General features: G+C 35.9%; 2 protein-coding genes across 6 annotated transcripts in view; one reads left to right on the forward strand and one right to left on the reverse strand.

The window, feature by feature from the left end:
- Positions 1–6,658: 6,658 nt before the first annotated feature.
- LOC113228933 (L-galactose dehydrogenase-like) lies at positions 6,659–13,939 on the reverse strand (the record flags this gene model as incomplete). The annotated part of the gene is made up of 7 exons (XM_026462378.1): positions 13,789–13,939; positions 13,580–13,697; positions 12,474–12,635; positions 9,130–9,363; positions 8,287–8,418; positions 7,238–7,410; positions 6,659–6,722 (listed from the first exon to the last, which is right to left on the reverse strand). Coding segments are annotated over exons 1-7 (966 nt in total), but the record flags the coding sequence as incomplete, so codon positions are not given.
- Positions 9,291–23,985, forward strand: part of LOC113228900 (alpha-mannosidase 2x) — a 68,637-nt gene continuing 53,942 nt past the window's right edge. For 2 of the 5 annotated variants that reach the window (XM_026462340.1, XM_026462371.1), the window contains exons 1-2: positions 21,679–21,832; positions 22,478–22,603. In XM_026462340.1, the coding sequence (XP_026318125.1) occupies positions 21,694–21,832; positions 22,478–22,603 (265 nt within the window). In that variant the 5' untranslated portion in view covers positions 21,679–21,693. Of the gene's footprint in view, positions 9,402–12,495; positions 12,606–21,000; positions 21,151–21,678; positions 21,833–22,477; positions 22,604–23,985 lie in introns of those variants that run through there. The other 3 variants (XM_026462355.1, XM_026462346.1, XM_026462362.1) reach the window with 3 other exon arrangements.

Here is a 23,985-nt window from a genome sequence, read left to right on the forward strand (position 1 = left end):
GCTTTAAAGTGACCGTGCAGTGCTGCGGAAATTACGGAGGAACATTATTAAACGCGCTAGAGTGTTTACAGCTTGGACTGGACTACATTTTGAGCAATTATTGAAATATTGCTGACTGCATTAAGTGACTTTTTGATTTTTAACTTTTATCGTTGCGCACTCTTTGGGGGATGCCTATGTTCAGCATTGCAGCAGATAATGACGATGATTACGATAGATAGGTAATTGTACATAGTTGATTACAAATTTTTAAATGCGTTTGAATACAGTAGTACCTACTTGTGATGTAACAATTTCCACCTGTTTTAACAAAAACTTCTGTATTTTGACGGTCCTAAGCTCGTAGAAAGTATAAAGGAAAATATAATTGTAAGTCAATGAGGAAAATTGTAATTCTATTTATTACAAACTGATTGTTGCTATGGCAACGGCGTCTATTATTGTCGAGTGTCAGCATTATTCACAATTTACCGGAAAACTTGTCATAACTTATTTATTTGACAAGTATTTGAAAAAAAAAGGATATCATTTTTTATTTCCATTATTACAGTACGCTCCTCTAAATTGGTCAGTGGTTTTCTTATCAACCTATATATAATAATTTATTTAATTTATAATTGAATGTCCCGCATTGGCAATAATGTTAATATCACATTATTTTATAAGTTATTACGCCGCAGATGTTAATAGGTCTGCGTACACATTATGCACTATATTTTTTTTTGTTTTACTTACATTAGGCAAACTTGAACCCAAGTCATGAGTATAACTAGGATGTATATTCCGTTTTTATTTGTTTGTTGAAACTTTCGCTGGTGTCAAATATGGACACGATTCAGCTTGTTGTGTCTATTAACGCTATATTACAACGTGCTGAAAATATGGTGAAATGGATATAATTGAATATCTAGTAGACTATCTGACAGCCTGTTTTAATGAAAAAAATATAAAACTATACTCGCATTGTATAAATTTGCTTTGTATTGTAACTAGATGTTACATGGATAGTAATAATCAATTGGGATCAAGTGAAAGTACCTTAATTTCTTATCGCCAATATCGAAATGTTGAACAAATATTATTCATATTCATTAGTAAAATGCTTTATTTTATCGTCGAGGTCAAAAACCTCTTATAGAATAAGAACCACGGAGTGTTTAATGTGTAATTAAAGCAATAATATCGTATAAGTTGTTAGTTGTGTCAACATTGTTACGTAATCTTAAGCTAATTTGACAAATGTAAAAACAGTTTTGTTTTTTCTTTGCGTTAATTGAGCGTTAACTTCTGTTTCAAACTCCTATTTCACTGTTTTTGGCAGCATAACTTTAAGTTATCAATGGTCAAACAAAGTAGATGTTGCTAAGGGGAGTGAAGTACTCGAATTTTGAAATCACCACAATTTGAGAGTCAAAGCCTGCAAAAGGGTGGGCCTTCACCGTTTACTTATTTGGTAGTTGTTGAGTGAATGTTGTATAGCACTAGTAAGATTTACAGATGTGGCGTAAATCAAATTTGTAGTAATTTTTTTAGTGAGACAAGAATGAGTTAAATAAGTAAAGTGTAAGTGGTATACATTTCCATGGAAATCTTTTATGTTAAGGATCGACGTTTACACTTTCCATCTTGATTTGGAATGTAGTTGTACGGGGTAAGAACCCACGGAGCCAAGCTTCGCTAGGCGGGTCTTCAGCACTAGTAGAGTTATAGATATATCTACATTTGAGTGCCTCATTGCACTATGAAACACTTGTTTAACCTGAAAGGTTTTTAAACTGAATTGCTATCATTAGAACATGCAAATGCATTTGGGCTAAAATGTTGCATTTCGTCGATATACTTCTACTTTATTAAGGTAAGGAAAAAAAATGTGTGCATTTTTCGAAACTCGTAACTAGAAGCTAACTAAACCCCATATAAGTGCAGTTATCGTTATTATAGTTATGTATACGACATAAATGTTATCAAATTGATATTTATAAAAGAAATCCTTTAATAGTTTTGCAACACGCCGGCCACTTTTAATTGTGATTTTATGAAATAATTACCACATGAATTCGTAATTAAATTACAGCCCGGTATTCTTGGTATTTATATTGTTGTGACTGGCTGTTTACTACAACATAAAATACAGTGTGTGATACTGATAACAATAACGAGAACTTGCCAATATCAAAATAACTCCTATATGTCTAAAAAAGGAGTCTGGGTGCTTATAAAAGTATAAAAAACGTATCTACAATTTTCATACCGCGCGTGCCTCACTCACATAATGGTAATGGCCGGATTGAAAGTCGTTCTACCGCATCATTGTAAAGGCCGGATGGATATATGCTGGCAATGCAACGACTAGAGCGTATATATTCGGAAATGGTCATGCAATAAAATATATGGTTGATGCTTAATGTATAGGTAAACGCCTATTAAAATAAACGGCCACGATAACATCATAGGGGCAGAGTATAATAAAAGCGAGCCTAATAAAGTACATATGTAGGGTAGGTAGGTCATGCTTTAAAAACTTGTTTACTAGTATATAAATAGTATGTAGATTTTGTAATACTCGGCGAAAGCCATTGTAATGCTCAACGAAAAAATAAATGCATGTAGGTATTTACTTCATGCGCAAAGGGGGATGATTGCAATGCACGGAGCATTATCATGATGCCATTGTGGATGACAGGGATTGTGGTTTATTCTAATAGTTTCGATAAAAAGAGCAAATAATTCTCCGTTTTTCCTGTATTTTAAATATAAATAGTATAATATGAAAAACAACAAAGTTTACATGATCAAAGTAATACAAGGTTATTATAACCACAAGTTAGGCTGGACTTGCTTTTATAAAACGTTTGGTAAAATTACAGGCACATGCGATTTGAAAACTTTTTTTAAGGGTGACGCGCGTACTGGCAGTGCCCGTCAGATCTTTGCGATTTAAAGCTCGTAAGTAACACTGAAACTGCTATGACATCCGTGTCACTTACCACACGACTTGCTGGTTCTGTCAGTTTGTGTCATAATAAAAAAGTATTGCAATTTAGTTGCCACTAAAATGCAATACTTTTTTTATTATTGCATTATTTCTGCAGTCATAGTGAAAACAGCTTATTACAGGTTAATTATTGTATTGTAATGTGGTGGACAATTTTTTTATTAGCCGTTACTTTTTACTGACAGACAAAGATAGTGGAAGTACATATAGTAAATGTCTATTCATTTACGTAAGTTTAAGTAATGAAAAATTGCACTGTCCTCGCCTAGCGAATTTTAACGCTAACTGTTATGTAAGTTTCATCTGTGGTGGACAATTTATAGGCCTCCTTCCTCGTCTTTTAAGTCATATAGAAGTAAAACGTACATACATTTACATGCGCACATCACGAACACGTCCATTTGAAGTTAAATGTAAGTGGTGATAGTTTTATCCTTTTAAATATAACTTGTAACATTTCGTAAATTTAATGTAGTTATGCACATAGGCATTTGTTATTGTTGAAAGACGGTTATACCTATTTCAATTGATAGCCTATATCTAGTGAGATATTTACATTTCAAAGTTATATAACGAGGGAATTATTCTTCTTTCTATATTCTTTGTTTCGTAACCAGTGTATCTGGACACGACAAAATTTAGATGCGCGTAATGTAATAGTAATGTTTAAAAAAAAATTGCATGGAACAAAAAACAAACGTTAAGAAATTCGGCTGTTCTGCGACTGTTATATACCGGAACCTCATCTTGAAGTACGAATATCAACAGTAAAATGCATTATAATTCACTTTCGTAAACTTAAATGTAAAGCTTCATTGTGCTGCTTTAACATGTCTATTATGTTACTTAAAGGCTTAATTAATTAATTAATCCTTATAATTCACCCTAACAATTGGCAACACAAAACAGCTTTTTTTACATTTGGTCGGTACGATTCCCAGATGAGGCAAGCAACTGTTAAAAATAAAATAATTTGCAATATTTAACCTAAGGGTAAATATTGCAAATAGGATATATTGCGTCATGAAGAAACTTTCCACCCGTGTCGCATGGCCGTGGGACATTCTGTATTTTAATTTGTACCGAGTTTAAAGGTTGTTGTACCTTTGTCTCCATCTACACTGGTCACGAAATATATTGTGTCGAAGTGTTCATTAAATATTTAAGCAGAAATTAGGATGACACTTTTGTTACTTGCATAAATTGAAAAAAAAAAATTAACACAGAATATAAGTTAAATTCGTATTTATTTCTTCATTTGGTCCTTTAATTTAAAAGTGAAAATTATAATAATTTGCTGTACTTGCATTAGGCAATTGCAATGCAGTCATGCCAACAGAATTTAAAATCCTTTCCGACTGCATTCCAACTGGCAATTTGTAATTGCTTCGCAGTCAGACTGCAGCTCTTGTGGTACTTTTTTCCAGTTATAATAAGCAGCTAATCTACTAAACCATTTTAAAAGAATATACGTAGAGTGAATATGACTCTATACATAATTTGTTTTCTTGATGAATAGGTGCCTATTTAAGTAGTTTCTATAAATAATCATTTAATTGTTTGTTTAATCGGCTTATTGTTACAATAATTGTATGTGTTTATGATTTTTTGCTACACGATAAATGCACATTGATGTAGATTATCTTCGAGGCTGTGTTTGTATTGGCCTTTTATAGAAGTATACGTAGGCACTGTTGTGTACTGTGTGGTCTGCCGGTCTGGATAATTCAGTTGTAATTAGCATATCGCAAGCTCACCCTAATAATAAGTACGGAATGCAGATAACACTGCCTGCCTGATTAACAGCCACTTGTGTATATGAAACAGTGTATTATATTATAATACAGGAATCGAAAAAGGTAATCGTCACCAGGTATCAACGCGTGCAGAATTTAAAATGATTTGATCATCGGTATTGTGCAAGTTTTTACCGGTAGATAGATAAATTATTTGTACACACTGGAATGCCTATTACGATTACCTCTTTCCGCCCCCGATTTTATTAATTCTTTGATGACAAACATCTATTATAATTTTGTAATAAAAAATTGGTATTAAAAATATCGATTCACTAACAATAATGTTTAAGTTTTAGAGCGCCTACACACGGCGACTTTTAGCAGCGATGCTAAAGCGATGCAGTCGCTAATTTTCTACCTTTACACGCACAAGCATCTTTAAGCATCGATACTGGTGAAATGGAGGTCAAATGCGCACTTACATTTGTACGAAAATTTTAACGCGATACAAACGCGAAGCACGTTTTAAATTAATTAACTAATTTATGTATTAAACATATTTATTGATTTCAGTTTCAGTTTGTATCGATGCAATCGCACGCTGGTATCGACACACTCGCGCGTTTGTATTATAGCATTCGTGCGTTTGTATCGCTGCAGTCGCGCGTTTGCATCGATGCAATCGCCTATAAATCGCAAGTGGAGCGACGCAATCACAAAAACAATAATTGCATAACTGCTAAAAGTCGCCGTGTGTAACCACTCTAAGGCTCAATTAATGTTGCGGCGGAAGGGAATGGAGGCGAATTTTTAATAACTATATTGTAGATAGCGTAATGAACTTTATGGTCAATTCCGTAATGTACAAACTTGATACGAGTCAAAAATCACGTTAGCGTCTTCCGCGGAATTCTCGCGCGAGTAATAACGTCGACGAAAGCTCGCGAATGCTCGAACATTCCTGCGAATACTCGAGCATTCCACCGACCACGCGAGCCTTCTTGCGCCGTGGAGCGAAATTGACGCTTCCGTTCCGTCGCAATGTATATTGAGCCTAATTCGATGGACCCACAGAATAAAAGTATAGATATAATAATACACTACACTATTGTTAGTGCTGTGTAGATGGAGACAACAGTGTATATATTATATACACGTTTATGCAGTGGGCCGTCGAAATTTTGGGCCCTGTGCAATAAAATTGACGAACACTACGGATACCCACTTATTATATATTAATTAACATCTGTATGCAATTTCGTAATTCATACAGCCATAGGTCGTACTTAACCGATTATAGTACAGTAACAATGAAAATTAAAGGGAGACGAGTAAGTTGTGGACCCTCGTGGTATTCGAACTTTTGCTTGTACCTACTGGGAACCCAAACATAAATGTCAAAACTTGATATTGGGGCCAGTATGCGAGGGACCAAAATTTACTTGTCAGGTGTGATCTGTGTTATTCTTTGGACTTGCAATACGTTTAAGTATTTAATTATCAATTGTGATATTATCTAGTATTGAAATGTAAATGTACCAAGCGATTTATCATAAGAGAGATAAATTTAATATTATTTATTGCTCTCACCACCAACCCGTATGTACGTTCTTGAGTTTTGAACGACCTATTGTTGTACAATGTTTAAAATTGTTTTTATTAAGTACAATTTTAGTCATCATGTTTCCTATATTTGTGATTTCTCCAATAATCTGGTTTAAAAGTAAATAATACAATTAAATATTTATTACGTTTTATTTAGTAACATCTCACAATTTACAGAATATAATATATATATTCTTTATATTGTATATATATATTATATTGTACATTTGTATATATTGTATACAAAATAGACACATCTATATAGAGAACATGCAAAACAAATGTTATATAAATTTATATTTTATTTTTAGTATTTATTTAATTCTTTTTTATAAGAAGGAAGTTCAACGCCGTCCCAATGCAGAGTTACTTTATCGAAGTACCTAGAAAATAGATATTGCTTATAACATTATCACTCATTATCTACTATCCGCGAGGAAAGGTATTATGGCGGCTTTTTGAGGCAAGTAAATTTTTCAGTATCAAATTAAAGTTTACGTAAATAACTAAGTTTTATTCTCAAACAACGCTTACCTTTACCATAGAGTAAAAAAAACAAGTATGGTAACTTATGTATATGGCGAGCCTGCGTACTTTCGCATAATAATGAAAGTGGGCCGATCAGCATCTGCAACAATGCATCGCGAATGTTCGTGTCCTGTACCGTTCGCGGCGGGAGCGCACACAAGCCACGCTGCTACGTTTGTATGGAGTTACCATACTTGTTTTAAATTATTATTATTAAAGTTTCAAAGTAAAATATGTTCCGATAAGTAAAGCCAGATAGGAAAAACTATGCATAACATGAATGATAAACGATAGCTAACATGAATTTAAAATTAGTACCAATTGATTTCCCGCAATTTAGCTACATTTTTATATTTCTAGTCAGGCTTACTTCAGTTGTACATCGTTGAGAACTTGAGTCTCCAGTTCTGTTAGTCCTTTGTCCATCACTTCCAAAGTACTAGCTAACTGGTCTACGTTGAAGAAACCACATACGTTCGTATCTATGTCCGGTTGATTCAAAGTAAACCAGGTTGCTATTCGCGCTAGTTCTACATTTCTTTCCTGAAAGAAATACATTTCACGTGTTAGGTTACCTTATTCAAATTTAAATACATTTCACGATTTTCACGTGTTAGGTAACCTTATTCAAATTTAAATTATTTTTGTGTTGTGGGTATCTACTTACATTTTTAGAGTCGAATATACAAGTAGTTAACTAACTTGTCTTTCTGAAGGCAGGATCATTGTTAAGGCGTCGCACAAACGTGTGTCTTGTGTTGGATGCAAGTCAGCGGCAACTAGAAGCGAAAATTCTATTTTCATACAAATTGCGTTGCGGCAGTGACCGACTGCCACAACCGGCGACTGTGTCGATTTCATATAATTGCATGAAACACAAGATGCACGGTAGTTTGCGCGGCGCCTAAGTCAGTAAGAGCTTACAGTCAGAAAGTGAAGGCAAAGTGTGGTAACTTCACGTAAAAAGCTATTTAAACACTACAACGACGTATGTCTAGAAAGTGTCCGCTATGATACGATGGAGGAAGTAAAAGAAAGTATGCCAATGTCATGACTCCTAGTTCACTGGGAAACCGATTTGATTTATATTATAGTTATGTCGGTTGTACGTTTTGACCATAAGCCAAAATACATTGACGACCTCTGTAGTGGCTTGCACACCGATTTTCATTATCATTTCGCCATCTCTGAGGACCGGGTCAATGTAGAATAACTAACTTTTCTGTATTTTCTATATTGGGTGTTTGTGTCACTGTTTCCGATTTCCATAACCCAAGTGCTTTAGTTACTTTAAGATCAGAGCAACGTATGTGATTTATAATATTTATTTATTTGTGTAAAATACTGCCACTACCTAAACATCAGCCTTAATAAAAATAGCACTTTGTATGCAACACCATTTTTGTAATTTAATTTTACCTTACAGTAATCAGATGCACGTCTGCATATAGCCTTTATGTCGTCACTGGCGGGGTGCCAAGGCTGAGGTCCTTTGTTGGACAGCAAACCCATTCCAGTTGCGGCTGCATTGATCACTCCAATGCCCTTGCTCTGGGAATAAGTTAAAGCTTAACTTATTTTTATTGACGTCTTTCCCAATATAAATCGTGGTGAATATTATAGGGTGACGCGTATGACCGTAGTTGAGCATTCGTAGCTACTAGGTATCATAAATATATATTTAGGTACCTAATGAAGTACTTTTGCTTTCAAGTTCCAGTCTACATTGAAGCGAAAATTATAGGAAATCCTCTAAAACTTCTCTGAAAGAAAATGTTCTCGGACAGACTTTAAATGTCACGTTTACTTTTACGATGGATATGCTATGCAATATCACCTCTCTTGATATTTCACACATATGTCAACAGTAAATTTATTGTACCTGCTTAACAAACTAATCTCACATAATAAAACAAAGTGTGTGAATCGATGAAGCCTTCACTTTACCACGCCATGTTAGCCTATAACTAATAGACAAAGGCCTCTTAAAAAAAAACTTTTTCCTCAGTCTGCAGGCATGACGACAGTAGCGAAGTTACTTAATTTGAGAATGTTTACGTTATCAGCTTTTTTGTTCTGTATTTATCCTTCACTCTTTTACTGCTTACTTGTATGTACGTGATGATCCCGATATCATATCGATAGCCAGTCTAAAATAGGCTTAGGTACCCGTACCTAAATAAAATAAACAAAATAGGCTTAGGTACCCGTACCTAAGCCTATTTTAGACTGGCTATCACATGCCAAACGCTTTTAACAAACCTTAAAATACGTTGCGTAATTTTGAAGTCTGTTGTCAAAAAGTGTTGACTTTGCATAAGATAAAATGGATGATATTTTAACTTCGGACTCATCAACAATTTCTTTCATCAAATCGAGATCGTAATCTGCAATACCGATGTATCGAGCCTTGCCATCTTTCAGAGCCCTTTCCAGCGCTGGTAGTGTCTCTTTCAGGACTACTTGGTCATCAGGTGCAAATGTTACATCGTGAACCTGAACAGAATAAAGTGTATTTTGCATTTTACGTATAGGTAAGGCGACCTTTTCTTTTTTCCTCAGAGCGGGACGCCTGTAAATTTATTATTGTTTTAAAAATAAAACACATGTTTATGACGATTACGAAATATTTAATCATTAAAAAAATTTAAAAAAAAACTAATATTGTGTAGCTTTGCCTTCGCACCATTGTCCTGTTTTGTCAAAGCGGGACCTTTTTAGGGACAGCGGGACTGTCCCACTCAAAGCGGGACGTATGGTCATGTTTATGTATACCTTTGATTATAACCAATAGTGTAGGTTTATACATTACCCTATACTCTGAGATGTAGTCGAAGTCAAAAAATTTAAACAAACAAGTGTCACTGTCAAAGTGACATCTCATAGACCATAAACCTTTTTTTCCCACGTTTGTTTATTAACAGGTTCCACTGTATTCGGGAATGAGGGACCGAGGCGAGCGACCCGCTCCCCAAGAGGTGGAGCGGGAGCGCCGAGCGCCGCCTCGCGGCGCAGCGCATGCGGGACCGGCGGAAAGAGGGCTTGGCGGATCCCCCCTATGGTGCTCGTACCATAGAGGTGATTCGCCCTGTCCTCGTAGAGTGGGTAAACCGGTCCCACGGGCCACTGTCGTACCACCTTGTGCAGGTGCTGACCGGGCACGGCTGCTTCGGTCACTACCTGCACAAGGTGGCGAGGAGGGAACCGTCCCCGTCGTGCCACGAGTGCGGCGCTGCGGATGACACCGCGCAGTACACCCTAGAGGTGTGTAGCCGGTGGGATGAGCAGCGCCGCACTCTGACGGGGACTATAGGGCAAGACCTCTCATTGCCGAGCGTGGTTGCCGCCATGCTCGATAGCGAGGAGTCCTTGGAGGCGGTGGCCTCCTTTTGCACAGAGGTTATGTCGCAAAAGGAGGCCGCGGAGCGGGTGCGCGAGGACGCGGCGGACGCGCACCCGCTCCGGCGCAGACGTACGGGGAGAAGGCGAAGGCAGTTCGCTGCTCGCCTGATCCCCTAGTGAGACCAGCGGGCTCTGGACAGGGACTCCGGAGCCTGCATTGCACGGCCTCACTCGTCTGGGGGGGCGGGTCGGAGGACAACCGACTCGTCCCTCCGTTGGCGCGGGAGCCCTGGCGCAAGCTAAAGCGGCCGGGCGGCGTCGTGGTGAATGTTCACTGATCCCACGGCGCCGACTCAACCGACGAGAGGGAAACCCGGGGGGGTTTTAGTGGGGTAGGCCTTCCAGTGTGGAGGGAGAGTCCCCACATAACCCCTGAGTCTCCCTGGGCTCAGGGGTAGAACAAGTTACAAAACTGTTTAGAAACATTTTGTGTCATAAATATAGTGGTCTTTTTTTTCTGCGGTGAAAGAGTGTCTTTTTTGTTGATGGACCAGAGTAAAACCAAAACTTAACAACAAAAAAAACAAAAAGAAAACTCAACAATTAAAAACGAAAACTGAACCTATAAAAAACAAACTCAACAACACGACGCATACACAGCAAGGAATACATTCGATAACGACAACCGTCAAAAACCGAATGAAGAAAATCGCGGTGATGCACTGGTGGGAATGCAACCTGACGACTTGACCCGTTATCCATCCCTATCGACCAAAAAATAAAAACTGACTTTAACAATTATCCAATTTATTATTTTATTTTATTATTTTCAATAAAAAAACATTTCTTTTAATAAATTATTAAAGTATTAGTATTGTAGCAATTAATTATTCACACTTCTACTTCTAAGTATTTGTGTGTGTTTATACATAACAAATTAAAATAAAAAATCGAATAAACACTAAGGACAGCCAAAGGTTGTTTATGCCCGAAACATTGCCAACAGGATAAAAAATCTTTCCACGAGAAACAGTTTTTTGAGATTCTTATTAAATATGGTGTTTCAAATAAAAAATATGATTTGATGATATTTTGTTCGTACATGCACACCATTTAAAAACAATATAAAATATCTATGGTCTGTTCCAATCCATTTTGAACAAAAAGTAAACAAACCTGTTTGGTTAAAATTCTAAAGCAATCACTCAATAAATCGAATAAGTAACACTTTCACGTATATTTCGAAGATTTCGACTTGATATAGCATGATTTTTTCCAACAATATTCGTTTGGATAGCATCGTAAAATTGTATCTGAAAAATGGTAGTCCAAATACGACTTGCCTGTGGTTGCATAGTGCAGTTCGAAAAAAAAACATTCGGTTCAATTAATTAAAGTTTAGTAATCGATTATTAAATCGAACATTTGACGAACAAGTATCTAAGTGTAAGGATTTGAAGGAGGATTTAAATTAAAATTTTAAATATGCTTATACAGGTTATGTAAAGAAAACCGCTAGTATGACTCAATTAAACAAATCGATTCATTCAATTAATTCACCGATTTTTAGTTGGCGTTACACTTGGCCATCACTAAACCGTCTATGGTCGGGTCAGGTACTTGTTTCTTTACTTTTTGTTCATAATGGATTGAAACGGAGTATAGCATTAATGTTTAGTCCTTTTCACTGTTCCGCTATTCGTGGAACATTTTTTGTAATGGCATCACCTTTGTTTACATTTTTTACTTTGATTTCATCTCAAAGTTTAGATAATTGTTACACAGCATTGTGTTCTTTGGGCATTTATAATAATTTGGAAAATAAATTCATTGACGCACCGGACAATTACCAAATTCCAGTAATTTGTGACTTAGGAGAACACGCCAAAAGATCCAACACTCTTTTACCAACAATAATGTCTCTGTGTATAACGAAGAGAATAAATAAATCGATGTGTGTTTGTTGTAAATTATGGCCAAATTGATCTTCACGAACGTTCCTTATGAGGTACCTACTATTACTGAGGAAGATAATATGTGTACATTAGAATATAATCTCACTTACGAACATTACGCTATGAATTTGCCCGCGTCAAGTTAAAACAATACCTTGACAATAAGTGTCCAGCGTAAATCGGAGCACAGAGCAAGGATGTATGCATTGTAATCTTTTATGATTGACGTCCCCTTGATGCACTTACTGGGGACACAGTCAGGATTATATTAAATTAATTTGACCTTTATACTTGCTCTTACAAACTAACCTGTATTAAATCGACGTAATCTAGGCCCAGCAGTTGAAGAGTGTTGTCCACACTTGCGTCTGTCTTCTCCGCGGAGAAATCAAACATCTTCTCCGGATTTTTTTCATAACGGCCCACTTTACTGCCTATAAAGTACGTATCTCTAGGTACATCTTTGAGTGCCTAAAAATTTACACTATTATCAATCTCTCTCTCATCTCAGCGTTGTCCCGGTTGCGTCCTCAGCAGTGTTGCTGCGGAGCCCGGGGTCCGCTTTCCTGCTTTTTCTCCTACACTTTGCACGGTCTTCGGCATCCTTAGTGGTGAGACCATTGGCACGCATATCACCCTTGGCGACGTCAAGCCAGCACTTCTTGGGTCTGCCCCTTCTACCGGGGCCCGGCGGAGGTGGCATAGCCAGACATTTGTTTCCCACGTAGCATGCCGGTTTCCGTAAGATGTGGCCGTACCAACGTAGGCGGCTTTCTTGCAGTTTATCTGCAATGTCACGGACGTGAAGGCTGCCGCGGATGCGGGAGTTTCTGACACGATCTTTCCGTGAAACTCCACACATCCAGCGCAGCATCTTCATTTCCGTGACACGCAGCTCCTGCTTATGGCGCTCAAGTACGGGCCACGTTTCACTGCCATATAAAAGGACAGGCCTAATGATGGATTTATAGACCTGTCCTTTCAGCTTAACGGGCATCTTGGGGTCACAAATGACACCAGTCACCTCACGCCACTTTGCCCAAGCGGCTGCGATAACTATTATCAATCACTATCATTATTTTTAATCCTGAATTACCACGAAAACTCATTCCTATAGGTAATTAAAAATCCTACTTTTGTTCTACAACTTTCGAAAATTACCACTAACAAGTTTTTGGCTTTTTATTCAAACCTACATCAGTTATTTGTAATAATTTGCATAAGATGTCTAAAACATTTGTGTAAATTTCCAAAAGTGTTAAAATAAAAATTATTCGTAGTTAATTAAAGATAATATTTAAATAAAATTACAAGTCATTAGATCCATAACGGCAATAACAAATTATCATTCGCGTGTAGCTATTATATTTTATAGTTATTTACTTATCGAACAAAAGAAAGTAACCATCTTTTACCTTTCCAATAGTTCTCTCTGAACTGCCTTGACCATACCAAGGACCCGTTTCTAAATAATTGACGCCACATCTCAGTGACTCTTTTATTAAATTTATACTTCGGGTTTCATCAAATGCTCTGTAAACATTAATAATCTAGAAATAACATTGACGCGAGTGTCACAATGAAAAACATATTATTTACGTTTGTGATAGAAAAATTTACTTACCCATAGATATTACTGAATGCTGCACCTCCCAAACTCACGTGTGAAACTTTAAGATCAGTATCGCCTAAATTGTTATATCTCATGATGTATATTTATGTTTTATAAATAGCTCGTGACGTACAATTCAGTGAACAATCGGCCGCTCGTACAGGGACTGTGTTATCGACTGAGTCAAGCGAGTACAGATAAGTAACAATTGGTTCTCTTGCGAGCATGTATAATTATTTATTATAGTAGGTACTTATTTCAGTAAGTATTTAAACAAATTTTATATTTTTCAAACACATTATAGACGGTTGGTTATAGAACACATCACAAATAAGTACTTACTTATGTAGGTACCTATACCGTCATTATAAATTAAAAAAAATCGATGGATGTTTGTGACTAAAACGCACTAACAGAAGAACTATTTGGACGAAATTTAATAGTTGGAAACAATGATCTTTGAGCATTGGTCGGAAAACTCTACTCGGGCTTGTAACGCAAACAGTTGGCTATCTATTTATTAAATGCTTCACTCTTGCATGACAGTCTCTTTCCATTAATTTAACCTCGATCTCGGTGGGTCCCGAATCTCACCTAAATGTAAAATGTTAAAATTATTGGGTGAAAATTCAATTTCCTTTACATAAAATTATCATTCAGTAGGTAACATTTTTTCATTGTTCCCAAGAATATGATATGAAGTGTCCGACCCGGAACCAGGGATCGGGTAATCCAGCGAATTTGAAGATTTTCTTGAACCGAAAACTGAACTAAGGGTCGTATTCCAGAACTCTACTCAATGCTCAAGTCAGGACTTGAGTATGATTTTAAGCACTGGAAATACGACCCTAATGGCAAGGACTTGAGTATGATTTCTGGTGCTTTAAATCATACTCAAGCCCTGACTTGAGTATGATTAGACTAGTACATAGAGTAGAGTTCTGGAATACGACCCTCAGAGTCGTAACTTCAAAACGAGTTGAAATGCAAACGTTCACTAGAAAAATACAGCGGTGTGTGATTATTTTTAGCGCAGTAAAAAAAAGTAGGTATCGTATCTGTCTAGTCAGAGGGAAGAAAAATTGTCTGTAATTTATTCGTGGTGCAGGCGACGCTCAGTGTTTTTTTACCCCTAAAATTGGACATATCTCCGTTAACAAACGAATCAGACAAAACGTTTTATTCCGAATGCATGAGTAAACCTCCCATGAGTTTCACACAATAGCTTTGGAGAAAACCTCGACCAAAGTTTATGTCCCGTATTTGGTATTTTTTGAAAATAAAATTCTAGTGACCAAATCGTTGCAGCTAAGTAATTCGTTAGATTATTTTTTGAAAGGCCTTACTTGTATGCGTATTACAAACGTTGCGAGCATATCGCAATTTGTGCTGGAGTGCGTTTAGGTTTACAAAGCCAAAAGCTTTCTCAATGTTCCATGTAAGATATATACATATAGGTACGTTTGCCTTGATTCCAAAACTCATCAAGTATTCTCCTGATCGCAAACATGTGGTTGTCCGTTTATTTATTTTTCCGGAATGCTGGTTGTTAGTTCCATAGTTCTGTTACAGTCGTACATCTAAGTAATTATTGCAGTAGAAAGGTCGCTTAGATTCTGTAACCCGTGTTGCAGAAGAGTAGATTATTCTTCTTTAACAAAGGGTCTTTAGGGTGCGAATTTCGGAAATAGCGACGTTTATACTGTTCGGATCCATCTTGGTGGCACTGTTTTTAACCGACTTGCAAAAAAGGAGGAGGTTCTCAATTCAACTGTATGTTTTTTTTTGTATGTACCTATGTTACGCGATAACTCCGGTAATTGTGAACCGATTTTCATGATTCTTTTTTTGTTGGAAAGGGGGTACTTCCACAGTGGTCCCATTTCATTTTGAAGAAAATCATCCATCTCGAAGGGGGCTGCTCACACACGAAGATTCATTTTTATAAATAGCGCCTAACTTTAATTTAAGAGCAATTACTTTAATGGTTGATTTTGCTGTTTCTCCAATTCAAGGCGTTTTTCTCTCGTTTTTTTTTTTTTTTTTTTTTCTCGTTATACTTTGAGTAGTGAGAACCGATTTTCATTATCTCCAGTGTCAAATCCTGTATAGTGGCGAACTAGGTGATATTCCAATAAAACTTGGCAAATAGACGTACTTGGTACTTGGTGCAACGGGCTGGTATCCGCAACTCGACGACAAAGCGCCTATTTTGCGTGTGGTAGACGTAATTCCATGTACTTTTGAGGTCGGTTTTTTTAGTACTCTGTACTGATTTAAGTTATGATTATTTTCCAAGCCAAATTCATAATTATGTGATGAGATGATATACCTATCTATCTGATTAGATCCGGCGGGTTCACCTTAAGTAATTCGGTTACTACTTGGTCCATTTTTGGTGCGGTGCCGATTTTCATTTATAATATTTCCTCGTTCATATTTTCGCGCGAGATCCGATTCTTTTGGAATCGTTTTAAGGTGAGTACGTGGTCAATAATTATACCTAATTTATACGCAGGACGTCAAACCTTCGTAACATAAAACTTTGTGTTTCCATTGTTTTATAATTAAATTGTTTCTGGCGTTTATATCTAAATTTGATCCTTTTTTTTAGGAGATTGACGGGACGAACATGTCGCGTACTTGGTGGTAAGTGGCACGCCTGTCCGTCACGTGGATAAAATGACGTTATTTGTTTAAAGTAATAATAAAATACTTATTGTACGAAAAGATTTATTTGTTTTATAGAAGAGCACCCAACAATGGTTATGGGCAGATAATGAGTGCAAAGTTGTCGACAGCCGAGGCGGAGTATATTGCGACCGCCACTACTGCTACTCAGTTACAAAATATAAAAGGTATTCTATGGATTTTGGATGTAATGTGATTCCTAATATTAAGATGGACAATATTGGAGCCATTTGTATTACTAAAAGTTTTGAAAATAGTAAAAGATCGAAACATATTGATATTCGATATCATTTTATTAAAGATTTCATTAAAAATAATGTAATAACTGTTACTTATGTTAATAGCAATCACAATTTAGCAGACATGTTAACAAAATCTTTATCTATTGACATTGATAAATTTACAAATTTTCGTAACTTGTTAAAAGCTAATCTGTATTGATTGTTACTTTTATAATGTTACGTAATATCAAAGCGAGGTGGAGTGTTGAATATAAAATTATCTCTGCCTTTAGGCTTTGAAAATTACGTTGTTCATTTTGTTGTCACGTGGATAAAATGGCGTTCTTTTTTAAAGTAATAATAAAATACTTATTGTACGAAAAGATTTATTTCTTTTATAGAAGAGCACCCAACACACATATCTTAACCGAATTGTTCAACCAAAATTCCAAATCCCTAAAAAACTCCACTCTTAACAACCACCATTCATATCACCATTACATGTATAAAGCTACAAATCCTGACTCACTTAGAAAAATAGAACGCATACTTCCCGATATGGTAGAAAAAAGATTTTTATACCGTTGTACGCAGATAGGCTCCGAGGCAAAGAATCAAATATAATAAGACCTGAATGTGGAAAATGTAAACGAGTGATCAACGGCCTGCAAAAACTATACTACATGGGGGGAATTTTTGTGCATTCTTATGAGATACACCCTGGTCAATTTCCGCGGGAAGTAAAAAATGTTCGAAATTCAAATAAACAAGACGGCCGCCTTACAAATTCCAAAGCCTCCTATCACGGAAACTATTAGAGATAGGTGAGAGGTGCTCTAAAGAATGTCATAGAGGGTAACACTGGTCAACTGCCTGGGTTAAAATAAATTCAAGATGGCGATTTCAAAATGGCAGCCGAAGAAAAACTTGCTTCGATCCGGCTGAAAATTGGCATGCGAGGGTCTTTAGGAGTCCTTAATCATAATTTGGAGTCAAATTTTTTTTCGCCAGTTTTTAATATGGGTGCCATATAAGTGTTTTTTTGTTAAAAATAGCTGCCGAAAGAGAATTGCTCTGATTCGACTGAAAATTGGCATATGAAGGCCACTAGAAATGCCGTATAATAATTTGTGCTCAAAATTTGTTTTTCGCTATTTTCAAATAAGGCCGTCATAGACGCGTTCGTTGGCGGCAGAAAAAAAAATTGCTCAGATCCCTTTGAAAATTGGCATATGGGGGTCTCTAGGAGTGCTTGATAATAATTTGTAATTAAAATTGGTTTTTCGCTATTTTTCAATATGGCTGCCATAAAAGTGTTTTTTGGCGGCAGATGAAAATTTGCTCTAATTCGATTGAAAATCGGCATGTGGGGGAGTATACGGGTGTTTAATCATAATTTGCGGTCAAAATTTATTTTTCGCCATTTTTTAATATAGCTGCCATACAAACTTTATGTCGGCAGATGGAAATTTGCTCTAATTCAGCTGAAAATCGGCATGTGGGGATCTCTATGGGTGTTTAAAAATAATTTGCAGTCAAAATTTACTTTTTGCTTTTTACGGCCTTAGGCCGAAGTGTAGCGGAGAGCAAAACCCGAAGTGTCGGCACACCACCTTACGTAGGTAGTATACAGAGACTATTACAGTACAAGATTTCACAATTGTTCAAAATGTAAGGCATGCTTCGCGATGTAGTGAAAATAAGATACTTATAGCGTTGTTGTATCTCGACCGTCTCTCTGTTAGACTCTTTTTTCTTGGAAGCTATGCCAAAAAGAGAAGTTTAAGGAAAACATGCCAGACGATCACTCCAAGATTCTGATTTCAAAGTAGGGAATTCCCTGTACTATGAGTACCAGAGTAACGATAATTCTGAGGACAATACCCAGAATACCCTGACCAGAACCAGAAGTAATCAACATTTTTAAAAACAAGTAAAATACAGGACTTAACTATCTTATTTTAGAATTTTTCTACTATATTATTATTACGACTACTTGTAATCAACAAATACTTGAACGAAATGATTATATTTAGAATCGATTAATTGAATAGAATACGCGTGTTTACGCGTATTCCGTTCAATCAATCGATTTAAAGCAAGCGGAAGGAGGTTTCATCACTAAAGAGCTCGTGTGACGTCATAGTGGGTACAGAAAATGTGGCACGCTTGGTTTTCATACAAATTGCTATATTTGCGGTGTCTAGATATATGTCTGTGTATAATACCCACAAGTACACTAGGTACGCAGGCTGAAATAAAATTTATTTCGACCTAAGTACTAAAGGTGTACATTAATCGATTTTGTTTTCTAAAGTATGCGCCAGCTATTTAATAGAAAAATTTAACGCTTTCATTTATAGGTCACTTTTTTAATAAACTAAGAGGGGTTATTTTAGTAATATAGCGCTTATATTTATAGTATAGCGCTGTGATTAATAATAATTTTAAAGAAATATTCTTGTATTGTTTACTCTATTCCTTAGAAATCATAGTCGCAGACAGTGCTGTCAGATTTTTGCGAAGTTAATTCGCCAATTTATGTATGTTAAGTAGCCGATATTCGCCCGAACCATAAAATTTGGGGTATATGAACTCTCTTATTTCCGCAATTCCCCACACATAGAAATACTCAAACCCCCAAATGAGTTATTTTACAAATCCTTTCCCCACTAATCCCTAATCAAATTTGTAATTCCCCAGACATTTTATTAAGTAGCCTAAAATCGCCCGTTTCCTATTTCAAACATAACCTATAAATATCGCCGAGCCGCCGATCACTTTTTTAGTCGCCGAGCGACCTCTCAAAGTAAAAAAATCGCCTAATTTGGCAACAGTGATATAATTTAGCAGTAATTTTAAATCATAATAAGGTAACCCTAAATGTGAAGCAAGGCTGAGATTCGCTCTGGACCTTTTGGAGGGAAAAGTTTCGTTTTTATTTTGATTTTCAATTATTTTGTGATATCTAGTTTAAAGTGGAATAGGATAGTGCTATTGTGCCTTAATCGAAGATTAAAACGTGAAATTATACGAATCTCGAACTAGAATACCCATATCGGCCCGTTTTAAGGATTCCCGAGTCAATCCAAGCACGCCGCCGCCTCAAATTGCCTATCCTCTTTGTGGCGGCCATATTTACAGAAACATAATGAAACCTCATATTTAGGCTTTGGCTTTGCCAAAGCCTTAATAAAAAAAAATATTATTAAAAGCCTTGAATTACTGGATTTTACCTATGACGAATATTGACGAAGGAAGATTTTCAGAAGTGTAATTAATGGATTATACTGATGATCGGCAGAAAAAAATTACTAAAGACGTTTACTTATTGAATTCCACTGAAGACGATAATATACCACTGAAGACGAGGCAGCATGGTCTCTGACCTTAGCCTGTCCTTTTTGGACGAACAGAACAAAAAAAAAAAGCAAGGCTGACTTGCAATGTTGCCAAATTGTGGGGAAATCCCTAGATTGCGGGGAATTTCAACGAATTTCAAGTCGATTGGAAATATTGTGGAGATTGGAGCTATGTTTTATTTTATCATTTTCTTTAATCTATTGATTGCTGATGCAGCGCTTGGTTACAAGTTGCATGGTTACTGATAAATACACTAGGATGAACGATATTGATATTGATTATTGAGAATGAAAAAGTTTTATCAGAGCACTTGGTTCGGAATTGCAAAAGGAGCAGTACTGTGTTTTTACTGTTTAGGTTGGTCTCCGGTAAGAAGAAAAACGAAATCAGCTTTTGCTAAACAAAGCCGAGCAGATAGTACTTTCACACCACAACTTGCCACTCGTCAACTTTAAATGTTAATTATATGTCTAAACTTAATTTACTCATTGATTATTTCTAACCTTAACATAGTGTCACCAAATGCGCAACAAATAATTATATTACTTATGCAAGGCTAAGAAAAATGATTTATTATATATTTGAAGTTTTTTCAAAGACTGATTATTGTTGAATCTCATTAAAATAAATGAACCATCTAAGGTCATCTAATTCTAAAATTTGCTTAATATACATTTTAAATTCTGTTTACATTTTCGGCCAATGTAATAGATGTTCTATTTTGTTTGTTTGTATTAGTTTCTTAATTCTTTGTAATATATTTACGAGATATATTTATAATAATGAGAACTCGAGATGTGGCGAATATGAACTTTGCTCTCTCCATATTTAGGGATTTTAACCATGATTTTTGGGGATTTGAACAAGTGGCATTGGCAACGCTGTTGACTAATGCAGCAGTGAAGTGAGAGAGACGGGCAAGTAGTGGGGTTGTTCGTCTAGCCGGTTGTTAACAAATTGCATGATACAACACAGGGAAGCGAGTGTTTTTTGCATCTTTTGACTTTAAACCATATTACAAAACCGCGTATAAAATAATTAAATAACTATGAAATATGAACTTGTCTGTGCGGTATTCTGATATTATTATTGCATAAAAGTAAGTAATATTCGACGTTTATGTAATTTATTAAGCGTCGGAGCTTATTTGTTTACTTCTACTGATGTGTTTAGTTTATATAATTTAGTCTACTTAATTTAGGTATGTAATTACTACTATTATGTTGTTTAGTATGAAAAGTTTTACATACGGACGTAAATAATATACACCACAGTGTTTACTCCCGTCTATTTTTAAAGAGCCTCTTATTAATTTGTAGAGATTCATTTCTTTCGTAGCATTTAGACATAATAGTTGGAAAACCTTTTTGCTGACACACCTACGTAGGTTGTGATTGTTTCGAGTTTTGATTTAAGTTTTTTAATGTTTTTTTTTGTCCTGGCGACATTTAAAGTAAATACGTTTTAGTCTTAGAGGATGGAAAAATAGTCTAAGATTTTAACAGGCCACATATTCCGACTGTGTCAGCTTTAAAGTCCCTTGTTCCCGTTTCCTTTCAATTTTTTTTATTCGAACTCAAATACAGGGGCCTGTCACCACCAGAACCTATAACGATTTTTAATGACAACCGTAACTCTCAAAATGGTAGAAAATGAAGGTTTTCGAAGAACTAAGCACATAGATCATTTCATTCAAGAATGTGTTGATGGTGAAGTAGTCTGTTTAGAGTACAAGCCTTCAACAAACTTAGAGGCAGACCTGTTTACTTGCCTAAGGCAAAGTATGAGTTATTTCTAAAATCTTTAGGTTTAGTTTAGGTTATTGAACTATTATTGTAATTTGCACTCTCGCACTATGTTTCTATTACTTCATTATGTGTGTTGTGTAAGGTTTGATTAAGTTTTTTTAATGCTCTTTGTTAGGGCAGCTTACAAAGTAAATACATTGTTTTCCTCATATTGGCATCTTGTGTAGTTTTTATTTTTGCCAAATTTTGTGATATAAAACACTCATGTCTTCACAATAGTATCAAAAGTATTAATATACTAGAATATAGAAATAATTAGGAAAGTGTGTTTTCTACAAAAATGTGTTAATGATATAAAATTTTGTGTTTCCGTCTTTAATTATAATTTTAACATAGTATGCCATATAATAACAGCCATCACCTCTACACCTACAAATTCCTTGTACTTTATGCACCATGCCATTTAAATAATTGGAATACTCTAACATGGAAGTAATTTGAAAAAGTTGATTTTTTAAAAAAGAATGTATATGGATGCAAAACATAAATCTCAGAATGGTTAACTACAATTAATCGCCTACTTTCCTTTTCTTTTTTAATTTTCACAGTTGCAACCTAAATATTCTTGTATTACTCTGGTCACACTTAGTTCTTTACCTGTTGATGTCTTTTTCACAGGAACCACAATGAGGGCTCGGATGCCCCGATGTCGACTATTTTCCACCCGTATCTTGGCAATTTTGTTCCTAGTGCTTGCGCTTGGTGCTTATTGTTACTACAGTGCACCATCATCTACTAAAACAGGTGAGAAACATTACAACCCAACTTCAAAGGTTCTTTACATTCTTTCAAATTTAACACAACATACCTCATTTGCGTTTTTGAAATTTGGCATTAAATAAATACATATAGCATATTGTTTTGTAATAAATATAAAGTGTAACTATACTACAATAGCAAGAGGTCCAAACATAAATGAAAACTTGCATTTTTACCTAATAATTCTTAATTCGTTGTAGTTTTTGACTGTTTCTACCATCCCAAACAGGTAATGTAAAGAATTATTATTGCTAAATGAAAAAAGATGATTGCTAAATGTAAAGTAATGCTAGAACTTATATTCAGTTCAATAAAAAATGCTATGTAGAGATATAATATATTTCATGTCTTTCCAATTGATTTTTTGGCCTACATAGGTAGTTATGTGTCGAAGATAATTCATCTTTAATATAAGTTCGTTGAGAAATACCCTAGATGGTATTTTGAGGCTTTTTTATTAAGATTGGATGCGCATTTGACCTCACATCTCACACCTGATGGAAAGTGACTATGAGGTCTAATTCAGTCGCTTCAAAAAGGCCCTGCTTTCGATAATTCGCAAAGTCGTCTTTAAAATAACAATCCTAATTATTTATTGATTATTATGTCCCTATGACCTTCCTCGTGAGAATACGAGCGCACCGCGGCGATGTTAAAGTAAATAAATTGTGGATCTAAACTAGTTTGACCAGTTCTATGAACAAATATTGAACATCACCCACTCAAGCCCAATTAGTTACATCTGTCAAACCATGTAGTTCCTTATTTTAAAAGAACATGATTATTCCATGCTGTCTAAATAAATTTCTGTACCTATCAAATTATTACCTGTTTTTTAATACGTCACACTAATAGTCGGACGTCTCTCTTAATGAGCCAGTAGTTTCTTCCATTCTAGGCGATGCAAGTTGGAAGTGTAATAAAAAACTAGGAGATCATGTTTTATTTTTTGCGAGCTAAGTTCCGAGTATGACATAGAAGTCTTTGGAGTATATACATTATTATTTTGGTTAGCGTTGCCCATAATCGGTGTTGGTCTTGCAGTATTGGTCTCGTTCTTGTATTTATACAAGACCAAAACTACCTAACAAGTTCAAGACTACCTAATTACAGCAAGACCAAGACCGACCCTGCAAGATTTGAGCAAGAACAAGACTGGGTCTGCGAGACTTGCGTCTCGGAGGTACGTTAAAATCGTATGTGAGCTTTTGGCTCAATTCACACTGGCACAGAGTCAAAGCATCGCATCCTGTTTTTCAACTACAAGAAGGCGAAGGCGGCTAAGGCGCGCGTCGTCGCCGTATTTGCATAAACATATTTGTATCGTAATAATGGGAAAATGGATCTCCATTTTCCCATTATTATGA

Source organism: Hyposmocoma kahamanoa, unplaced genomic scaffold (genome assembly GCF_003589595.1).
Source record: "Hyposmocoma kahamanoa isolate Upper Pololo Valley unplaced genomic scaffold, ASM358959v1 100021, whole genome shotgun sequence".
Classification (NCBI taxonomy): Eukaryota; Metazoa; Arthropoda; class Insecta; order Lepidoptera; family Cosmopterigidae; genus Hyposmocoma; species Hyposmocoma kahamanoa.